The sequence below is a fragment of the Gobius niger genome (genome assembly GCF_951799975.1).
Source record: "Gobius niger genome assembly, chromosome: 18".
NCBI lineage: Eukaryota > Metazoa > Chordata > Actinopteri > Gobiiformes > Gobiidae > Gobius > Gobius niger.
The window spans coordinates 23,477,686-23,499,595 of record NC_136869.1 but is presented as its reverse complement, the minus strand read 5'-3'; the positions used below and the strand labels follow the sequence as shown (position 1 = coordinate 23,499,595).

Genomic DNA, 21,910 nt, shown 5'->3' with positions numbered 1-21,910 from the left:
AACTCCATTGTACTCGGATCAAATGCACACGAAGTGAACGACAACCTCGTCAATCCCCCACGTGTCTGATTTGTAGTATTCCTTTCACTCCTCCATTTGGAGCTTGGCATCGATCGACACGTCTCTCAATGCGCTCCTTAAACAGTCCTTTCTTCCCCCTGCGGAGTGCGTGTGGTAAGACGGTGTGGGCCGATCCGAGCCCGTTTGCCAGAGATCGCTTCTTCTGCGACGGCGAGATACTGCTCCTCGACTGTGCTCCTTTAAACTCTATAGAAAGCGCCCCGAACAAAAGGCCTAAATCTACGCTCCGATAGATCCGCGCGCATCGGGTACATCTCTACCCTCAAAGCGCGTTCCAAGTGGGCTCGCCTTTTTAGTTCGCTACAGTAAGTCCTTGAACCGCGGCCTAAAAATAAACATCTGGCGGCTGGTGGGCTTCCTTATGCAAATACGCGAAGAAAAGGGGGGAAAGAGGGACGAGCGGTGTGGTTTCGGATGCAAATGTGGAAGCGGTTCAGGCCCCAAAAAACAGAGAGAGAAAATAAACGCTCAGATTTCCACTCGAATCTGGCCCGTATCCGCGTCACGAGCGTTCGCGATTGGTTATAGACGGATGTGAGGGGAAACAAATAATGAATTCGACGTGGGTATTATGTTTGGGGTAGGAAAAGGAAGGGGGGGGGGGGAGTTGCTTAATTGTGTAGCGCCTTAGCTTAGCATTCATCCATAATGCGGCCCATTCAGCGGAAAAGGAGGGGTGATAAAGAAGATTTGCTCAATTTTGAAATAATATTTGGAAGAAAAAAAAACGGCGCGCTCCGGGGCGAAACCACGGAGAGTGTGTGGGGGTGATTGTGTGCGGCGGGCGCCCCGAGGTGGGATGAGCCACCCGAAAACTCAAACCTTTAGTCGGGGAAGAGAAAAGAGGGTGGCGTCTAATCCCACCCACTCCCGAAATCTCCCATTCGTTTCTGCTAATTAATATGTCATTATTCAAGCGCACTTTCCAGCAGCCGGAGAAGGGTTGGGAGAAAAACGGCGTGGAAGCTGATGGGTTAATTCATCACCGGCTTGATTAAAGGCGTAATTAGGAAGGGCTCATTCGCAATGCAAAGCTCAGAAGGGGAGGGGGGGGGGCTCAAAAAGGGGAGGTCATGTGGTTATGTTTTGGTTAATGGTGAAGTGAGGGGAAGGGTTTGACAGGTCGGGCCACGGCGCGTGTGTGTAAACGCAATTTCGAAACGTCTGTGAAATATAGGCTATTAGGTGATTATTAATAATTAAGAGCTCCATTGAATGATCTATTAAATATTATTCACGTTTTCAAACTGGGGGCTACGATGGTAAATGGGTTTGGGGATCACCCACCTACACCAGGATGGCCGTGGAAACCTTTGCCACCTTTGTCGGTCGTTGTGCTGCTGGAAAAGAAGTGACTGTCTGTGGCAGAAGTGGGTGATAGAATAATAATTAAACAACCTCTTATCCCCGCCTGAACCATTTTCTCCAGTGTTACCCAAATCTAAAAGCTTCTTGACTGGAGAACAACAGTGTAACGCCTCAGTCGCCACATTTTTGTCACTTATTTAATAATAATAATAATAATGCATCGGTTTTATATAGAGCTTTTCTGGACACTCAAAGATGCTTTACATTGCACTTTTCGTTCACTCCATACTCAGTGGTGGTAAGCTACTATTGTAGCCACCGCTGCCCTGGGGTAGACTGACGGAAGTGGGGCAACCAGTCTGCGCCATCGGCCCCTCCGACCAACACCAACCACTCACTCACTCGCTACATTCGCTAGGCTTCCCGGTGTTACCAAACGGTCTCCCATCCAAGTCCTGCCAGGCCCTTCCCTGCTTAGCTTCCCAGGTCTGACGGGATTGGGCAGAGCAAAGGCGGTGTGGCCAAAAACTCTTGTGTCACGCTTTACTCCCTTTTTGTTGCATTATTGTCGCTTTTCTGATATTTTTTTGTTGGTCTTTTGTTGCGTCTTTATTGCTTTTGTTGCTACTTCTTTGTGTCTTTTTGTCTTTGCGTTTTCGCCTCGTTTTTGTCATGTTTTCATCCTCGTTTGCGTTGCTATTATGACGCTTTGTTCAAGAAGCTTTTAAATTTGGGTAATGCCAAACTGGAGAAAATGTGCTTGTTTTTTTGTTTTTTTTACTGTACATCACTTTAATTCACTGTTTCAAACCGTGATGTCCCCTGTTCTTGTAACTTTTGGGACTGTATTCCACTCTAAACCTGTCATTGTGCCGGAGTGGTGTCGCATTCGACCCTCAGAGGGAAGGTCCTGGGTGGAGTTTTCCTGATCTTTGTTGTACAGTTGTATTATGACAAATGAAAGATTTACTTTCACGTTTGAGAGTAAAGGTAAAATGATGAAGACTTTTATTGTTTCTTAAAATAAGAGTTTCCTCCTGTGACAACACTGAGGGGAGCTACACTGTTTTTTTTTTAGTTGTGATTGACAGGCCCTGGAGGACTGTGGAGGCTTGTTGCTGGTCAGCCCGCCTCACAGTGGTGGGAACATGCTCTGTAGAAGAGACTGACATATGACATTCTACTGGGAAATCATGATTTGGTACCACACCTACATTTCATATGATCGTATCACCCCAGTGGTTAGTTAGGACAGGAAGGGCGTACAAAACTGTGCTATCACTGGTGGTGTGCCACAATGTATCAAGTCGTGGAAAAGTTTTAAAGATGAAAAAATATCGGATTTTGAAATCAATAGCAGCAACTTATCAGGAGAAAACACCGGAGTGCAGCTGTGGAGCTTTCAAAGCAAAATGAGATAATTATTGGATGTGTATTTCATCTAAAAATGTGTCTTGCAGAAATGCGGCGCTTTTATTTACATTTAGAAATAAAGTAAATGGCGGTTGGCGCTCTGACTACAGAGCTTTGAACAGAGTTGGTTGAGATGAAGACAGAGTGCCCCGTGGCTATCTGCCTCTTTCAGAAACACTCTGTGGCGTGAGGCTGAGAGGCTAAAGTGCTCTCGGACACTTGAGCGGCAGGAGCGGGCTCATCAGGGCACGAGCAGACCGAAGACAGACTTCCAACAGCACACTTTGGATATCAGCAATCGGCGGCGTATCTTGTTTTTTTATTTACAGAATCGAAATGAGTTTGAAATAGAGCAATAGATTTACACTTAACAAGGCTCCAGACCGGGACCAATTTGGCTTTAACTCTCAATGGGAGAGTAATCATAGGAATGTCTCTGGCTCGGGGCCTTTTCCTACTAATGCACACATTTTGCTAGCCGTGACCTGATTTAAATTGAACGTTTCATCCCCATACAAATGAATAGGGAAGGCAGGCTCAATACTATTGTATGGGGAGGTATGTTTCATGGCATTTACATAATTTCTGTTGTTCCTTTTTCATTAACATATGAAAAGATGATGTTTAGTGGCCACTGGATGTGTATCCAACCCCACAAAAAGTAAAAAAATAACTGAACACGAGTTAGCATTTAGCTCAGAGGACCCTATTTTGTGTCTAAAGTCAAATCTTCGAAGGTCTGTACGTTTATTAATGATTCCTACTGAGGCTTTGACCTAAAAGTGGTCGATGGTTGACGTGAGGGTTCATTATTTGCGATGAATGATGGCTAATGCTAACGGCTATAGGAAAAATACATTGAGCAGGCTAACAGACAAGCTGACATGCTCACTGTTCGCTTACTCCGCTTCTCCTTTTTATTTCTATGGGAGTAATAGCCTAAAATAATGCTATTGCAGTATCAGGAGAAAATATCCATGTCACAGATGTCGCTAACTCTTCCATTTGATTAAGTTTGCACTCTTCCACTTATACTCCCTTCACAAAAACACTTCCATTTCAGCTTTGTTTTGACACAGATTGCTGAGAAAAGAAAGCAGTCTTACTATAATTTCAATCTGAAGTATTTCCAAGTATCCTCTGCCAGTGGCCCCTATACCTTTGGTTGGAAAACACTTCAAAAGGCTGTTGCGTGTAGTTTTTGAAACAATGCCTCCACCTTTGTTCATAATTTAGCCCTTAAAGCAGCATTGACTTTCTCCTTTCTTTCATAATTGCCTGTAACTCCTGGGATGTCAGACCTCCCTCCCCTCCCTCACACCGGCCCCTCACCCTGAACTTGAATGCCTCGCTCTCCGGGTGCATGTGCCCTGGCCCGGCGCGTGACCTCGCCGCTCACTCAAGCATCCTCCCGAGGTCTCGGACACGACTCGCAGATCAGAGGGATTAGCCCCCGTACCGTGCTCTGATAGCATCTGCCCGGACCGGCTCTTTTAATAGAGATGGATCAGGCACCTCTGCGATGACCCCCACTGATCTGGTATTAAACTGAAATCAAGCAATCGAAGGCGGACGATCAATTCCAACCATTATTTTTAAGGGCCTGGTGAAGCTCGGCGGTTTTAAGGGCTCTTTCGGGGCTTAAGGCTGCGCAATATATCGCCACATTATCAGTATTGAAAGACATCTTAAAATATCACAATGTCAATGATGTACTGGTTACTTAAAGGATGGAAAAGAGACCCAGGACATACAACTCTTTTGCTAGTTTTAGAACAGAGCTGGGCAAACTAACACCCGGGAGCAGAACGCTTTGGGTAAGCAACGGAAATATTTTGACTGACAAAAAGAAAGTGCAAAAAAAGCTTTTTGTTGCCTATTTTGTTGTTTAGGTGATGACTGTCTGATTGAGAATTGGCCCCAGGCAAGTTCATAAATAAAATCAGATAGTTTGCTCATACCTGTTTCACATTGTGTGTGTTATTTAACCAAAAAAACACTATGGTCTTTAAGTTTGTATTTTGACATGGTTTCACTGACACATAAATCCCTTTCCATTTTTATATTAATTCTATGAGAAAAATCCAAAACAAAAGCAATTCATGCAGTTCATAAACTTGACTGTATCACAATGTTCTTGTTAGGCTTTTTGCAGTAATGTTATCAGAAAAAAGCCAGTTCAGATATCATGTGTGCTGTACAGATGTGTCTCGTGCGAGCGTTTGTTTTATTCACCATCTGCCGGACTGAGGCCGCGGGTGGCTGACAGCACAGAGAGGGAGGGACTGCTGTGGAGTGAGCGGATGTAGTCCATGTAAGGGTTGATGTAGGGGTGCGGAGGGTGAAAGGGCGACTCCGCCCCCACCGAGGGGTTCCGCTGGGGCGAGATCCGGATCAGGGAAATATCAGAGAAGGCCGGACTTCCCGCCAGACCCGGAGGCCTGAGGACACACAAGAGAGGGAAGACACGGAAATCAATACAAGCACATTCAGGACAAAAAAGATGCTTCAACTGCAAACATTTCTTTATTGGAACAGTTTGACATCCAGTAGTTGTAAAAATGTAATCTAAATATTTGGAAAGTACATTTTCAGTTTGAAATGTGGCACAATGAAAAGCCAATCAACTACAACGGCAACAACTACAATAACTATCTCCTCATTCATTTCCCTGACGCAAAGTGTCTCACTGTACAGCATGGAGGCCTGTCCGATGAACTGCACTGCTCTCTTTCTGCATCTGCAATCAAAGGCCGTCTTAATCAGCAGGAGATGACAGGCTCACCTCACCACTGACCAGAACCACATGCTGTGTTCAAAATTGCATATGACGGACACCGGGCAGAGAGTTTGACCACCGACAGGAGCAGAACAAGTTTGGTGGAAGAGTCGAGACTATACAATTCAGAGAAATGAAGAAGATAACGAAACAAAACAACACCCAAGGGATGTTTTCTTAATAGAGGATGGAACATGATTAAAAGAAAAGCTTTAAAACATAAACATTTCGACAAACCCTGTAACTTTTCTTCCTATAAGTGGCCCTTTGGTGTAAAACAATGATTAATACTCGTCATATCATGTCAAAACCGTATATACACTTCACGGCGAAAGTCCGAGCAAACTCTTTTATCAAAGCCCTTTCACACCCATCGCCTCCGCTTTTGAAACTTGAGCACAATCGCGACGAAACTTCTTAGTCAGGAATGAACTCATTTTCCTCTCCATTTTATAATTGGCTAGGAAACCTCATAATGATGGCCTTAACCACAAAGGCCTTCCCTGGAGGACGTGTAGAAATCCACATATCAGCCAGACATTAGCGGGCCGAGAGATTAGACTGAATTAGCCCCCCTGTAACCCCCCCCCCCCATCGGCTCGCAGGACCGGTCTGCTGTGACAAAAGAACCCCGGGAGGAGCGCGGGGAATGAAGGGAGAGGAAGCAGGAAGATGGAGGAGCGAGAGAGGTGAGAGAGAGAGCGATGGGGGCCTGGCGACCTTGAGGTATAGGCCAGGGGAGTGGAACAGCCCCAATTATGACCTCCGCCTGTCCCCCTGGTCCCCTACCGCTCCACCCGGCTCCTAATGAAAGAGCTGAGGCCGGGCCGGTAATGAGCGCCAAGTGGGGGAAACACACCTATGTTAAAAAAGAAAGAGAAAAAAAGTTTGGGTAATTAGCCCGAAGGGGTTAAGGGACGATTCCCGGGCTTTGAGCGGGTTCCAGTGTGTGACAACATGCCTGAGGGGTGTAGCATGGGAAGAGAGCGGCAGCATCAGTCTCAGAGGAAGAGTTGAAGAAAAGAGACGAGCTGCTGCTTCAACACAGACCTTTGAGTCAGAATAATGAGGGTAAACATACCTAAGATTGTTTATCGTGACCATCAGTCTGCACAAAGATCTTCAAGATACTTTCCCAAGTTACTTTACCTGGATGTTTACGTTTAGGATTGGGCAATGTGGCAAGAAAATATACATGCGGTTAAGATCTGGACTCTATAGGGGACAGTCCGTGTGTGATAATGACGTCTCATACTCCCTGACTCACTCTTTCACAATGTGAGCCCGAGGAATCCTGGCATTGTCAACTTGGAATATGCCCGGTGCCATCAGGGAAGAAGAAATCCATTGATCATACCATATAATCATCATTTGTGGCTCGCTGTTCCGTTTGCCCGAACAGAACTGGGAAAAAGGGCATTTGTTCACTCTGCTCCTTCTACATGGAACAATGTGCAGTAAGACTGAAAAACTGAACTTATTTCATTGAACGCTTAAGTCCAGATTGAGAGCACATGAGTCGACCTTTTTACATTGTAACTGTTTTTCATAATGTGTATGTCATTTTAATTCCAGATATGTAATTTGTCACTACTTTGCTGCCTCTTGGCCAGAACTTCCTTCAAAAAGAGGTTTTTAATCTCAATGGGACATTCCTGGTTAAATAAAAGTAAAAAAAGAAATAATAAGAAAAAAAAGAAATAAAAATCCATTGATGGAATAACCCGGTCCTTCAGGAAGTTCAGGTATCCGCTGAGCTCATTATTTGAACTCATAGTGTTGGTGAACCGAGACCTGACCAACTGCAGCCTCTCCAGATCATAGCAGTTAGAAAAATCCAGGCCACTTTTATTCTTTTTATGCCTCCAACATGCAAACCCCAAACAATGTCAATTGTCACGGAAGGCTTTACACAAGTGCATTAAAAAGAACTTTGCCAATAATTGCACTCGGTCATGGATTAAATCATGATTCAAGCGCTTCCATTGGGTCTGGTAATATGCAGCAATAATATGTTCTCCCACCACAATGCCGATGACATTCAGATCTACATGTGTCACTGTCAGCGGCTGAACATGGGCCTGGAAACAGTGTTGTGTGTCAGTGTTACGCAGCTACAATCCTGAACAGACTTCCAGGAGATGTGAGACAGGCCTCAACTCTGACAATGTGTAAATCCAAGTTGAAAACTGTTCTATTTAGCTGTCCGTATGACATTGAAAGTATTTTATCCTTTCCTTGTTGATCTTCTAAATAAGTGTAAATCGCTTTCAGCATGAATAGAAGCGCAGGAATGACAGCAGATTCGGGTGAGTAATGCATGTAAACTAACCTCAACAAAGTGCAAAGTGCAAAAGGTCATGCGAAATCCATGAGACAATCCATTCTGCTCTATCTCTGTCTGACAGGTGACTTTGAGCACGTCTCCTCGTGAGAAAGTTGGACTTCCTCCTCGGCCACGCTGAGGGCACGGAGGAGGCTTCAGACAGGTGTGTTTGTGATAAGCGGGTCAGGTGCCCGCATACCCGCATCGCAAGGCTCATTTACACACATCACAGCGCGCTTTGAAGTCACGCGGCTGACCCGGCGAATCACACACGTACACAGTGTTGCGTAAACGCAAGCTGAAAGAAAGCTTTGTCACTGATGATGACAGAGGATAAGGATGACTTCAGTCGAGTGTCTTTGTCAGATTTCACTTTGGCAATGTTGACAACCTTCCCAAAGGCATTCTACATTTCTACAGAAGCTTGAAGGGTCAAATTGGATGACTCTGTTGGCAAGTCACACCGACTGACTGATGAGTAATGCACAATCTACAAAGAATTCGATTGACTTTCTTTCTTTGTGCCTCATATTTACTCAGGCATCCACAAAGCAGCCTGATGTCAGTTTTATTTTGTAGAACAGGGGTTGGGCAAGTTCTTCATGGCCTGACATTTTTTTTTTTTCCTAAATAGTCAAAAGATGGAGGACCAAGCTTTCGTACTTCAAACTCAAGCTCCATTTTCTTAAAGGGGGGGTATTATGCACAATCGACTTTTTCAAGCTTTACATCATGTTATTCTGTCATTCCCTCATTAAAAACATGCCTGAAGTGTTGCCTTGGCACATTCACGTATTTTTGAGTAATCTGTAAAAACTCTGATGGCGGCCATTTTAGGGATAGGTTTGCCTGAGTCCTCCTAGGAACGCCCCCACCTCCTGGAGACGCCTCCGAGCTTTCGTCACCAGCCGAGTAACCAACCACTGCTCCTCAGCAGAACCCCCTCCCCACTGATGCCACAGACAGCGTGTGGAGGGGGCGTGTCGGAAAGGGTCAGAGGTTCTTAAAGAGACAGAGGCCTATTTCAAGACATTCACTACAGCCATTTTGAGAGAGCGATTTTATACAAGGCAGTTATTCTAATTTACTGCATTTACAGACCAACAGAAGGTTTTGTCATCATTGTAGTGTGATATAGACTGGTGCTATGTGATTGAAAAAAGCATAATACCCCCTCTTTAAATTACTAGTTATTCATCAGAGCTGGTTGTTTGGGTGTTTAGGGATTTGAAACCCGGCCCTGATGTTGTAAACCATGTTGTAAAAGTAGCACAGTAGGCTCTAGACACATTTACTTCTGCTCCAGTCAATTGCCAATCTAGTGCAATCTGCAAATCACAATCACAGCAGCACTGAATAAACGTCTTTCCAAAGTTTGCCAAATAGTACTATTATACAGCTTTACCGCACAAGTGCAATATGCTTTTCAGCGCTGCCTCCGAAAGCCTCCTTCAGGACAGCATCGAAAGACAGGTGTTTAAACTCTTGTCACTCGCATTCAAACACTTAGTGAACCTGGAATCGCTTTGTGACAATCCTGACATTTAAATGATGAAATAAAAGCCTCGGGAGGAAAGTTGGACAGTTTTTCATGATGTCTTTTCCCCGTCTGGCCCCTCCTCTTGCGTGTGTGTGAGAAGAGCCAGGCCCTCGCTTTTGGCTGCCGCGGCACTGATTAACCCTGTCATGCGCTGGCTGCTTCTCCCGCCGCTGACCCTGGCGAGGTGCCTCCACTTGGCTTGTTTTTCCAATTAGAGGAGCAGAGCTGTGGTAGAACGCCAAGGAAAAGAATGGAAAGGTAAACGGAAAGCTTGGTAGCATAAGGCGGCGAAAATGAAGAGAAGCGTGCCACGTTATTAGATAATATCCCAGCACCGCAACGTAATCCCAACTGAACAGAACAAACATCAAAAATATGTCTCCATAAGGTGTGTTTAGAAGAAGAAAACATGTTCTGAAAGGCATGAGGTTCAGTGTCTAATTTATGAATCACATTTGGATAGAATAGTCTCCCCTCCTGGAACCGCCACCTTAACGTGGTGGAGGGGTTTGAGCACCCGAATGATCCTGGGAGCTCTGTTGTCGGGGGCTTCGTGCCCCTGGTAGGGTCTCCAATGGCAAACAGGTCCTAGGTGACGGGTCGGACAAAGAGCGGTTCAGAGGCCCCTTATGAGAGATCAACAGGCCCGGTTAATCGTGAGGCCGTCCTTCCGTGGACCCACCACCTGCAGGAGGAGCCATTGGAGGCTGGTGCAATGTGATTTGGGCAACTCCAACAGCTGCCCCCACAACCCGGAAACTGAAAAGTGGAAGAAGATGGATGGATGGATGGATGGATGGATTTGAATAGAAACAAAAAAGCAAACAGGGAGCAATGAGAATGTGGAGGAAAGAAAGTTCTGTATCATGATCGTTGATGCCAGTTTAATCGTCACCGATGGCACCATTGCCGATCGGTCTTTCGAAGTCAAAAACCTGTTGAAGAATGTCATAAATGTAAACTGAAACTTGAACTGAAGTCGCAAAGGTCCTACTAACTGCTTCTTCGCTGTCATGGATGGAAGTGTTTTGGCTAAAATGCTAACAAATGATTAGCAACTGCACCATCTCCGGGCTGGTCTGGTTGCTAGCGTTGCTGAATAGATAGCTGTGGTCATAGCAAATACTCATGGTCAATAGTCTGAAAACAAAGCTTGAAGCTGTTTACATTTTTTGCACTTGACCCATTAGCACAGGTGCATCCGACATTATTGCCTGTGCGTGTGCAACAGTTGTGGGGAGTAAGCGGGAGGAAAGTATGGGCATAAAGATTGAGGTAGCAGGGGAGTGGAGAGAGGAGCGTGTCTCCAGGGGGTGGGGGGGGGCGGCCAGGTGCGGGGGGATCTGAGGAGGACATGTTGGAGATGGATGTTTGAAAGGCCAGGAGCGGGAGACGGTTGATCCTCTGCAGTCCGTCCAGACCGCGGCCCCAGCTTCTGCCGGCGAGCGTTAATCAACATGACGGACGGAAGTTTCCTGACAGCGCGTGGAGGGTGAGTGCGCTTTGTACTGTACGGAAAAAAGGGGGAATATCTAAAATGAAAAATGAATCCTGGATATTAGTCTTTTGCTTTAGAAGAGTGCCACATTTATTTACTGTACAGATAAGGCCAAGAATATATGACTCTAGAGTTAGATTATATGTTAGCTTCTGTTGTTTGCCAAATGATCGCAATATTTGGAGACGCAATATATAGGTCTTCCATCTGAAGAAACAAGAAATGCATGAACTGAGAAATGAGCACGTTCTCTTCGATCATGATTGTCCTGATTTTGTTACAATGTTCATATTGTGCAGCCCTCAAGCAGAAATGTTCTGAGCTCTTGACGAGGAGAAAGACTTCTTGATGAGATTCCCACAATCAGGGGCCAACAGTTCATTAATGGGTCCAATCTACAGCACATAAATCAAGACGAATACTCTGAGTTTTCGTAAATTCATCTCATGTGTACATTCATTTCAGTGGTGGAGTCTTACTGAGGCTTAGTAACACCTGATTTGAGATTTACATCAAAGTCATACCGCAGGGTTTGCAAGCTCTCCCAAAGGAGATTTGAAAAGAAGAAAAAAAAAACTTTCTCTTCATCTCTTTTTCTTGGCTCTGTACGTTTTACAAGTTCCCAATAACCCTCAAAGAAGACACGCTACAAAAAGGGCACGAGAGATTATTGAGCGTCCCACATATGGAAGCAATTTCCTGCTCACGTGGCCTCGCTCAAACCAGCCGGAGCCTCTTCGAAGACTGTTCGCCCCGTTCAAAATTGTCACCTTGCTTCACCAAATGTAGATGCAGTCGCCATGGCCACGCAAGATTCGGAGGTTTACTTGAGTTTGTGGGTTTCGGAAACCTCATTTGGAACAAGGTTAAGTCAACAGTGAGGACTCTTTTAGAGAAGGACAACAGAGGAAACACACATTTGTGGCAGAAGTTGATGACTTTACCCAGACTAGAGGGGATCATTGTGGTGCGGGTTTACGACCAGTTGGTACAGACACGGCCCTTCAGTAAAACAGTAATTAGACGTAGCAAAATAGTGTGGAAGAAGCGTAGAAGCATGAGAAACAAATATCTGAAGCGATGTAAATCATGTGACTTGATATATAACCCTGGTCCAAGCCAAGGTTCAACAGCAATGAGACAAAATGTACATGTTCACGGTCGGATATCCGCAGTGCGTCACAAACGAATCAACACCTAAAGAATCCTGAACATCGTGTATTTACCTCATCATTTACTCCGAGTGGACGCTTTAGAAAATGAACTGGCCTCATGTGACAGATCCAAACGTTGTCAAAAGACTTGAATACGGGCATGTTTGTTGCTATATTCAATCGGTTTGGCCTCGCGGCGGTTCGTGGTGGTTTGGTCTCGGGTTGTGTGCGATTTGAAGACATTCGCGCCGATCGTTTCAGAGATCACAACGAGTGCAGTTGATGAAAGTGTAGTCACTGAGTGTAGTCGCTGAAAGCTCATTCATTTCCCTGCGTGTTTCCCCTTCCCATGACACAGCGACTGTTGCAAAGAAGCAGCCGTCACATCAATGGCCATGGCAGCAATGTGCAAAGTCTACCAAAGCCCTAAACTTATAGTGACTAGAATACTCAAGGTCATCCAAAATGTCTATTAACGAACCCGTGTACTGATTTTTTCCCCCGTTTTCAAATAAAGATTATCAGCTGTTGTTCAAACGTATTCCGAACTTTCCTCACACACTCCCAATTCATCCCAATTTTTTGTTTTTTCTGAGGTCATTAAATTTGGAGGTTAGTAAATAAGAAATTCATTACCATCATTCAAAAACCAATGCAGCAGCATCAGATGAATACAGCATTATAACTCTCACTTTTCAGCCCTTTTGGCGTTTTGGTGCACAGCAGAGGCACATGGCTACTTAATATGCATAAAAAAACAGTGTACTTTAGCTCCTGATCACGGCTGTTGGACTCGATTCTACCAGAGTTCTGACTAAACACTCTAAACGCTTAGGCGGGACGGAGCCTCCTCAGTGAGAGTTTAACCTGACGTTAGCGGTAGCTGTGGTAGCTGTGCTAGCCCCAGTAGCATTTGTGGGACCACCAGACTGTTTGGCAGTCCGAATTTGCAAATTGAATAGGCCGGGTTTATATATTTGATTTGCTTACTTAAACACTAAATCACCAGTCATGTCAATTTAATTCAATTGATCTTTTTTATTTGAGCATCTGAGCTCCACAAAGTTCTTCATAGGAACAGAGTTCAGCACAGTAATCAAGCAAAAGAAAGATACATGCGTAGGTGAATAGCCAAATAGATAAATAAATAACGTGGATATGATGCTCAAAAGGAGTAGGCAGAAGCTTCGGCTTGTTAGCGCCTACCCCCTTTTGTACTTAAGAAATAGATACATTAATTTACTATGCATAAAGAAGATGTCCAAAAGAGTTCAAAACAAAAAACAAAATGTTACGTTTCAATAGGTTTTACTTCAAGTAGCCTGAAGTATTTCATGACCACTCTTCCCACCTGTGACTAATGCCCGCGACCCTAAATCCCGACTCCTGCCTTCTTCCAATCCCACACCATATTCCACAAATCCAATAAAACCCAGGGACCTTTTGTTGACTTTGTGTTGGCGGTCACGAGGTGCTGATTGAGCTGGGAGCCTGGAGCCTGTCAGGTGTCCAAACCGCGCTCGCTTCCTCCTATAACCTGTCAACAACATCGCTGCCTCCATCTCAGCGCCTTTCCTCTGCCGACCCACACCAACCACAGAGCGGGGCTGCCACCGCGGGACCCTCTGAAGGTCTAAACCAGAGAGGAGAGGAGAAGAGAAGAGGGGGGCTCCTGACAGCGGAAACACGGGCACTTTAAAACTCCCCCTCCCCGACCCCTTCACTCAGATCAAAGGCCACAGGAACAGAAGAGAAGCCGGAGAGCCAGACGGGGCACAGACAGACAGGGAGGAGATGGATGTGCTATTTGACGTACTTTATCAGGGAATAAGGAGCTACAGGAGACGCTGCCGACCAAGGACAGCAGCAGGTGGATGAAACGCCGCAGAAATGACCGGAAGAATTGAGTGAAACGAGATTCGCTGGGACTTTCGGATAACTTGGCTTTGCTTTCATGTGTTTATAATGTAATGTCCATTGTGCATGTAAGAAAAACAAGTCAACGTAATTGAACTCTTATTACTGAGAGTTTAAGACAATAATTACCAGCTATTAACAGAAAATGACTGGGCACTGATATGTTAACACGAGCACCACCTCATGACATCAGCAGGTGGGGGGCAAGCATTTTGAGCTCTAGCACCAGACTAACCATATAAATGTTTGTGTCGATAGAGTAATTTTAACCATTTTGCATTTAAAATAACTTATATTTGAGCAGCATCAGCTTCATGGTTGTATAAGCTACGTGGTGGCGGAGTGATCTGCTAGAAAATAGTCCCTCAAAATGCGATCATTCATGTGATGCAAGGTCAGTTATAATTCCAAAAATTATCGACACAAACATTTATACGGTTAGTCTGGCGTGATTTGCCTCAGGTGCTCTGTGGAGCGGGTCAGACTGTTTTTAATGCAGGCTAGCTGATACCATAGAAATGCGCTAGCCTTGCACTAGCCTAGCACCACGAAACTCTTCAAATATAAGAACTGCATGAATTAAAAAAAAGTGTCTCCAGAAATCAACAACACTCTGGATAACAAGGAAATGAGGCCCTATGTCAAAAATCCTGAAATATCCCTTTAAAGGAACAGGCCACCATTTTTCCATACTGAGATATGTTCTTACCTGAGCTTAGACGAGTTGATGTGTACCTGTCTGGTCTTTACTCGTACGCTCAGTCACGCAAACAGAGCACAGACGGTGTTAGCAAAAGCTTCTCCTCCCCTCCTCTATGGGGCCAAGCGACGTAGAGAAAAAAAGACTTAACTTACTTATTAAAAGTAATCTTATTCAGCCATGACCTTGAGAGTAAGACTACTGTTCATATAGCTCTATTTACAAATAAATTTAGCTATAGCACACTTAGCACACCCCACAGCAAGAAGGTCCCGGGTTCCGTTCAGTATGTGTGGGGCCATGTCTCTCTCCCCGTGTCTGGATGAGTGTTCTCATGATGCTCCCCCAAAACATGCACAATAGGTCAATTGTACAGCCAAGTGATTCTGACTGTAGAAGGACAAAGACAGCACCATAACCTCTCCTAAAGATGTTCATGTTTAAGCCCAGACCATTCCACACAAGCAGAAGCTGAGTGTCCATAAGATGTTGTGAACTTTGGGAGTAGCTGCTGACTAAAGAGATGTTTATCCAAGGTTACAATGAAATATTAGCAGTATGATTTTGGGTGAGATTGAAACTAACTACCCTTCATTTGGTTTGGTAAACACTCCACTGTCTCTAGCTTTCTCACATACAGTAAGTGCATTCCAGATCTGCGCTCAGCACGGCCCACGTTTTCTGAATTCCCTCCTTCCAGCCGACGGCCCGTTAAGCCTTTTTATGTGGTCGGGGCAGAGGGAACCATTAGGCTGGCAGGGCAGGAGGAGGAGGAGGAATGTTGCCATGGGCGTCCGAGAGACAAGTATGCCCCCCTGGCGCTGCGAGGGCGCAGTGTGACCCCCCGACATCAAAGGCGGAGGAGGAGGTGGGGTGGGTCTATTCATGGGCACCGGCCAGTAGGATTCCCCCACTGCGGGAGACCTCTGGAGGCGTGCCATGCATTCCTAAAGAACTCCTCCTCATGAGTGTTTCAGTCGCACTCATACTTTGTACAGTGGCTTTTGTTACGGGAGGTTACAGTAGTTTTACATCCTGCCTGTTTGTGATTATTGTGAAGCTACATTTAACCAGGAGGTGACAATTTCTATCAACTGTCAGCCAGTCACACCAACTATACTGCATCCAGTGACTAATACTGTAGAAATTACCACAGTGTTTGTATTTTTTTTTTTAATGGCGTATTGTCAATGCAAAGATGAATTGTTACTGAATCCTAATCCCAACTGGAACAGGCACAAAGACTGCATTTATTGGAGTAAAACTGCAGAGAACTAAATATAGTGGTGATGTGTGGATCGATATCAACATGTGAAACAAAAAAACATCTTGGGATTGAGAGTGAAACAGTGGCATACGCCCATGATTTAAATCCTCTTTAAAATTATCGTTTCAAATCAAGTTAAGTAGTAATTTCACTGTTTTGCACTTTGGAATCAATTTTATTTCCAGTTTACGCAGGTCACCAGCATGAAACATTATCAATTCCAAAGTTTCAATGCATTTTGATGTATAATTCGTGGGTATTGGTATTGGATTGATATTGCGATACAAGCCCAAGTGCTAGTTTCTATCAGATCGAATCCAGAATCTCTGTCCAAGGCCTCCATGGGGCTTTATCATGTATAGAACTTGCTCAGCCTGTAGAGTAGACATTCACAAACACGCTCTGAAAGGCGAATGTTCCTTGTTTAGCAGAGCATATTTCAGTCTTCTTTCACTCCTGGGTGGGTCCAATGTCTTAAAAGTTTCACTGTGGACTCAATCTCAAACAAAACACTAACAAATCGCCAAAAAACCCCAAACCGCACTCAGATCTTTTTCACAAATCGTCCAGGCCTAATGGATACAAACGATCAATCTCTTGTACAATACATTTGGCCATTCAAACTGCTTTGCTGCATCTTATCTGATCCCAAATGTTTATCATTCTTTTTCAGTGACTGCGACCGAACCAATGTCAAGGGTCACGACCTGCCCGTACAGCTGAAATACACCAAAGACTTATCACATACCAATCTGCATGGAGGCTTGACAATGAGCAAGCCCTTTTTTCCTAAAGTTTATGTTGGCAGCGCTGAGAGGCAGGGGTGGTGGTGGTGGTGGTTGGCTGCTCCCAGTCTGTTTTCAAAACCGTCCCCCCCCCCCCCTCTTCCACACTGCAATCAAATGTAATTTTAGCCGGGGAGATAAGCACGTCTACTGAAATGTGTCATTAGCGCGAGTAGCAACAAAATTAAACATGAAAGCAAATGACACAAAATGAGCCGCCGTTTCTTCCTGTAATTTCTGGTGAAAAAAGAAGGAAAAAAAATAAAATCTTTGTTCCTTTTTGACTTTGGAGCCCCGTGTTTTTGTCGCTTGATTCTTAACAACAGAGCGCTTCACACGGAGCGCTTTCGCCTTCATCGCCAAAGTAAAGCGCCTGATTGTTTTTCCGTTTCAAAGTCGGGAAGCAACTAAAAAGCTGGCTCTCCACCGGGTTTGTTGCGAGTTCCTCTGGCATGCCCGGGGCTACGGGGCGCGAGACAGAAAAGGGTGGGGAGGGGGGGGTGACTCTCGGGGTCCCGAAGAGTTAAACTTGTGAAAACATGGAGGGGGCGCGCGTGTCTATCTCCAATCTCCAGTCGTCTCTGTGGCCTTTTACCAGTCCGACTCATCTGACGCCTGCAGCTACAAGCTCTGGCGCTGGAGCTTTTTTTTCTCTCCGCGCCTTCCAAAAAGCTAACCCGGTAATGAGCGGGCGCCCTCTCAGGTGAAAGGGGAAGCGATCCGGTGTGGCCTAAGGGTTTCGGAGGAGGAAGAGGTGCGCGGTGGTGGTGGTGGTGGTGGTGGGGGTAGCATCACACAGCGGCGGGGCGAAACGAGCAGGGCGTCAAGCCGGTGCGCCCGAATCACAAAACAACAATACCGAGACGAGCGCGGCTGGAAACGGCTAATCCTTCAAGAAGTACAAAGAGGAAGGCGTCAGGTACAAGAGACACACACAAAAAAAAAGAAAGAAAAGAAAACCCGCGCGGGAAAAATCTCTCCTTTAGAAGCGGAATCCATCACGTTTCCTTATAGTACATACTTTCGGACAAGGAGAAGAAAGTGAACGCGCCGCAGCCTACTTTATTCTGGCCGTTTCATCCATCTTGTTGGACTAATAAAATGTCAAGTGGAGTTCCTTGATATTTAATCATGAAGCGGCGGTGGTGCCGAGCGCGGGGCCTGACGAAGCATCGGGAGGCTTAGGAAACGCAGGCAACACATGGGGGAAGAGTTTGGCTGCGCCCGAAGGAGGAGGTTGCACAAAGCTGCAGTATCAGGGAAGCAGACTGATATGAGCAAGGGAGGGGGTCACGAAGAACTGCTCACAATCTGACTGGAAAGGCTTGACATGGAGCTGGTTGTAAGGGAATCAAACTGTTGCATTCATACTTAGGAAGAACATAGACTTGAAAGTGAAAAGACTAGGTGTGGTAAGATCAACATACAGTATCCTTCCCTACTCAACTATGCTGTCCAATAAAAGAGTGTCAAAGATATCTTAAAAAGGTTGCATTGGTGTAATACTTTTACGTATAAACAACTTCAACATGGCTCCTAAAACCAGCATCAATAAAGGCCCCGCTCCCAATTTCTTCTGATCTCAATTGCCAACAGAAGCAACAGATGGTTAAGACCGTAACTTTAAGCAGTGGCCCCAACTCTAGCTCTCACAAACTTCCACACTCTTTCCACCTACTCCTGATCTTAATGTGAATTCATCTAAGAGTAAGTTTCAACTTTTGAACTGGGGTCTATCCCTTTAATGTTGCCCACACAACCATTTAAAAAAACAAAGTATTTTATAACCATTTGGGAGACGACGACAATGTTTTTTTGGTTTTTTTTTTACCGGTCCAAACCTGATCTAAATCAGTCTGAAACTGGTCTAAATTGGTCTAAGCCAGTCTAAAAGTTCTTAAAAGAAGCATAAACCTGTCCCAACGTGATCTAAACCTGTCCAAACGTGATCAAAACCAGTTCAAACCAGGTCTTTACCAGTCCAACCCAGCATAAACCAGTCCAAACCAGCATAAACCAGTCCAAACTTGATTTAAACCTGTCCAAACTTGATCTAAACCAGTCCAAACCAGGTCTTTACCAGTCCAAACCAGCATAAACCAGTCCAAACTTGATTTAAACCTGTCCAAACTTGATCTAAACCTGTCCAAACCAGCATAAACCAGTCCAAACCAGCATAAACCAGTCCAAACTAGTCCAACCCTTATCTAAACTGGATATTTTGAGTATTACACACTTGGTAGAGAATGGTAGAGATAGGCAGAATTGGAAACAACACATGATTCAATAAAGTGTACTCTACCAAATGGTTGAGCAAACTATTAAAGGGTTATGTCATAACAGTACAAACAAATCCCTGCACATTCTTCTTAGTTTGCGAGCGATATATATATATGGTGCAGGCTTTGAATTGCACCAAGGTTTGATGTGTAAAATGCAATATAACATCGTGTCACTTGGACAGATAAATGGAGTATTAATCTAGAAATTACGCAATGTGGTTTGACGTCAACCCATGTCAAAATGTTGCCAATTCTCAAAAAGGCCCATTTTGTCTGGGCTGGTACAGTGCAAGAGCCTTCGAAATAGGTCTGAAAATGACTTGGAAACCCATTCTAAGCAAAAGCACATCAAAGTTGAAGATCCGTATTGACCAAAAGGCTTGTTGCGCGGCTTCGGCAGAGTGCCGTCGTGCCAAGCTCCGAGCGTGAGAAAATCTCTTCTTTTTTTTGTGGCTAATTCCTAAGCCTCCAAAAGACATTATTAGATGAAACCATTCCCAATCTCGCTATCAGATGTAATGGACGCCACATCTGATAAGAGAGATAACAAAAGGCTGGGAGAAAAGATTCCGTTTATGTGATTGAAATTCATTTTCACTGGTGCAAAAACTGTAAAAAGAGTGAAATTCCCCGGGAGATAAACAAAACGTGTGGAGTTGATGCAATGAACTAATTTCCTCTCATTTGGTAAAACTGCCTTTACGTCAAATGAACGCTTCTATATTGCAACAACAAGGCTGGTCTTGTCTTTTGGTGACACCATGGGATATGAAGCAGTTCACAATGAGCTAAAGTACTGCTAGTAATACACTGCCAGGCCAAAATTAAAGGTCACACACTCTAATATTTGGTTGTAGCGCCTTTAGCTTTGATTACAGCAGGGATTCACTGTGGCGTTGTTTCAATAAACTTCTGCATAAGATCCAGTGTTTCACTTATTTTTCACCAAGATCTTGTATTGACGATGGGAGAGTGTTACCACTGCACAAAGTCTTCTCCAGCACATCCCAAAGATTCTAACTGGGGTTAAGATTTGCACTTTTGTGGTGGCTGATTCATCCTATGTTCCCTGAACCACTCTTTCATAATGTGAACCCGATGAATCCTGGCATTGTCATCTTGGAATACGCCCGTGCCATCAGGGAAGAAGAAATCCATTGATAAGATGTAGTCAGACGATATCATTAGTGGTGCTGAACCTAGACCTGCCCAACTGCAGCAGACAGATCAGAACAATATCCAGGAAGTGATTTCGCTTTTTAGAACAGGCAGGTAAAATATTCTCTTTTATGTGGTTTTGGGCGATGCAACCCCGAGCTGCAGAACTTGTCCAGTGCAAGTGGCAATGTGTGTTGTATTCGCAGTTCTTGGGTTTAACTTCGGGAAAGACGGGAAGTCGAAGCTGCACAGAAAGCAGCCTGGAAAATGTGCGGTGCTCGCAGAGGATTTATAGCCCTGTTCCACTGCTCTCTTTACTTTGCTAAAACTGGGCCCTGGAGTAGGATCGCTGGAGTCTAAAGCCCAAAGTCCTGAGTCCCGAGTAATGGAAATTCCACATTGTTGCGCGATGACGTCTGTGGGCACAAATCAAAACTCTCCATGTCCACTCTTCATTTCCCAGCGACCTACTTAAACTGCAATCAGCGCAAAGGCATTAGGTAAGGGACGGAGCATTTCCTCTTTGCAAATGTCTTCTAATTGGCGTGGGGCAATTTCAAGCGCTCTCCCGTCCATTTTGTGTTGGTGAGAAAAGCCAGAGAAACAGCAGTTCGCCTGAAGTTGGTGGAAGCGATACGACGCTGCCACCAGCTCGCTCCGTATCTCCAAAGAGACTCCCCACCCGCGAGACGAGGGGCCCGCTGCAGAGATAATTACGAAGCGGCGCGGATCAGAAATGTGACAGAGCGCCACACCCATCGAATTACCACCAAAGTAATGGAAGAGAAGTGGTCTTCAAAGTTCTATGAAGTGAAAGCCGGAGGGTGAGGATGTGTGTTGGGTGTTTGGTGGTCTGACGGCGGGTTTCTGGGAGACGACAAGAAATGGGTCTGAAGACATGGCACCCTCGCCGAAGAACGGTCTCAAGTTCAAGATATAGTCAAGAAAGTAGTGTCCAACTCACCTTTGGTCCCAGCAACAAGATCAAAAGGTCAATGGCCAATGTTACAATCGAGTTAAATTGATGCAAAGACCTTCAGCCTAGAAACAAAATTACATTTTCAAAGAACCTGACCGAACACATGGTCAAGTGGCCACTAACTGTTCTGATCTGGAGCTGCTGCAGATGACCAGGCCTATTGGTTCAGCAAAACTATGTGCCTAAAGTTTGAGATCAGAGGGCCCGAACATCCTGAATGACCAGGTTTTTCTTAATGGCACGGGTTTATACCAAGATGACAGTGCCAGGATTGTGAAAGAGTGGTTCATGGAGCAGGAGACATAATCGAGTCACCTTGTGTATGAAACCCATGGTATTAATAGCAAACATGCCATTTTCACACATAGATCTTCCGCCACATCTTAACCCCATTGAGAATCTTTGGGATGTGCTGGAGAAGGCTTTGCACAGTGGTCACACTCTCTCTCATCCTCAATACAAGAAGAATAAATAAATGTGACGCTGGATCTTTTGACATCACAGAGGCTCATTGAAACTATGCCACAGCGAATGCGCTGGAATCAAAGCTTAAGAAAATGAGAGCGTGTGGCCTGTTTTTGATGGTGACTTTTGTTTTGGTCAGGCAGTGTATTTAGCACTGAACTGCATATTTCTATTTTGCTTTGTGTGTAAGTTGTAAAGAGTCTCAGAGATAAATACATAAAACTAAATGATTTTCAGTTTATAATAGTTAATTATATC

The 21,910-nt window shown here is 44.8% G+C and overlaps 1 protein-coding gene across 2 annotated transcripts in view; it reads right to left on the bottom strand.

The window, feature by feature from the left end:
- Nucleotides 1–21,910, bottom strand: part of gli3 (GLI family zinc finger 3) — a 132,121-nt gene that overhangs the window by 44,386 nt on the left and 65,825 nt on the right. For both annotated transcript variants that reach the window (XM_079575900.1, XM_079575901.1), the window contains exon 4: nt 5,038–5,243. In XM_079575900.1, coding sequence (XP_079432026.1) covers nt 5,038–5,243 — 206 coding nt within the window. The remainder of the gene's footprint in view (nt 1–5,037; nt 5,244–21,910) is intronic.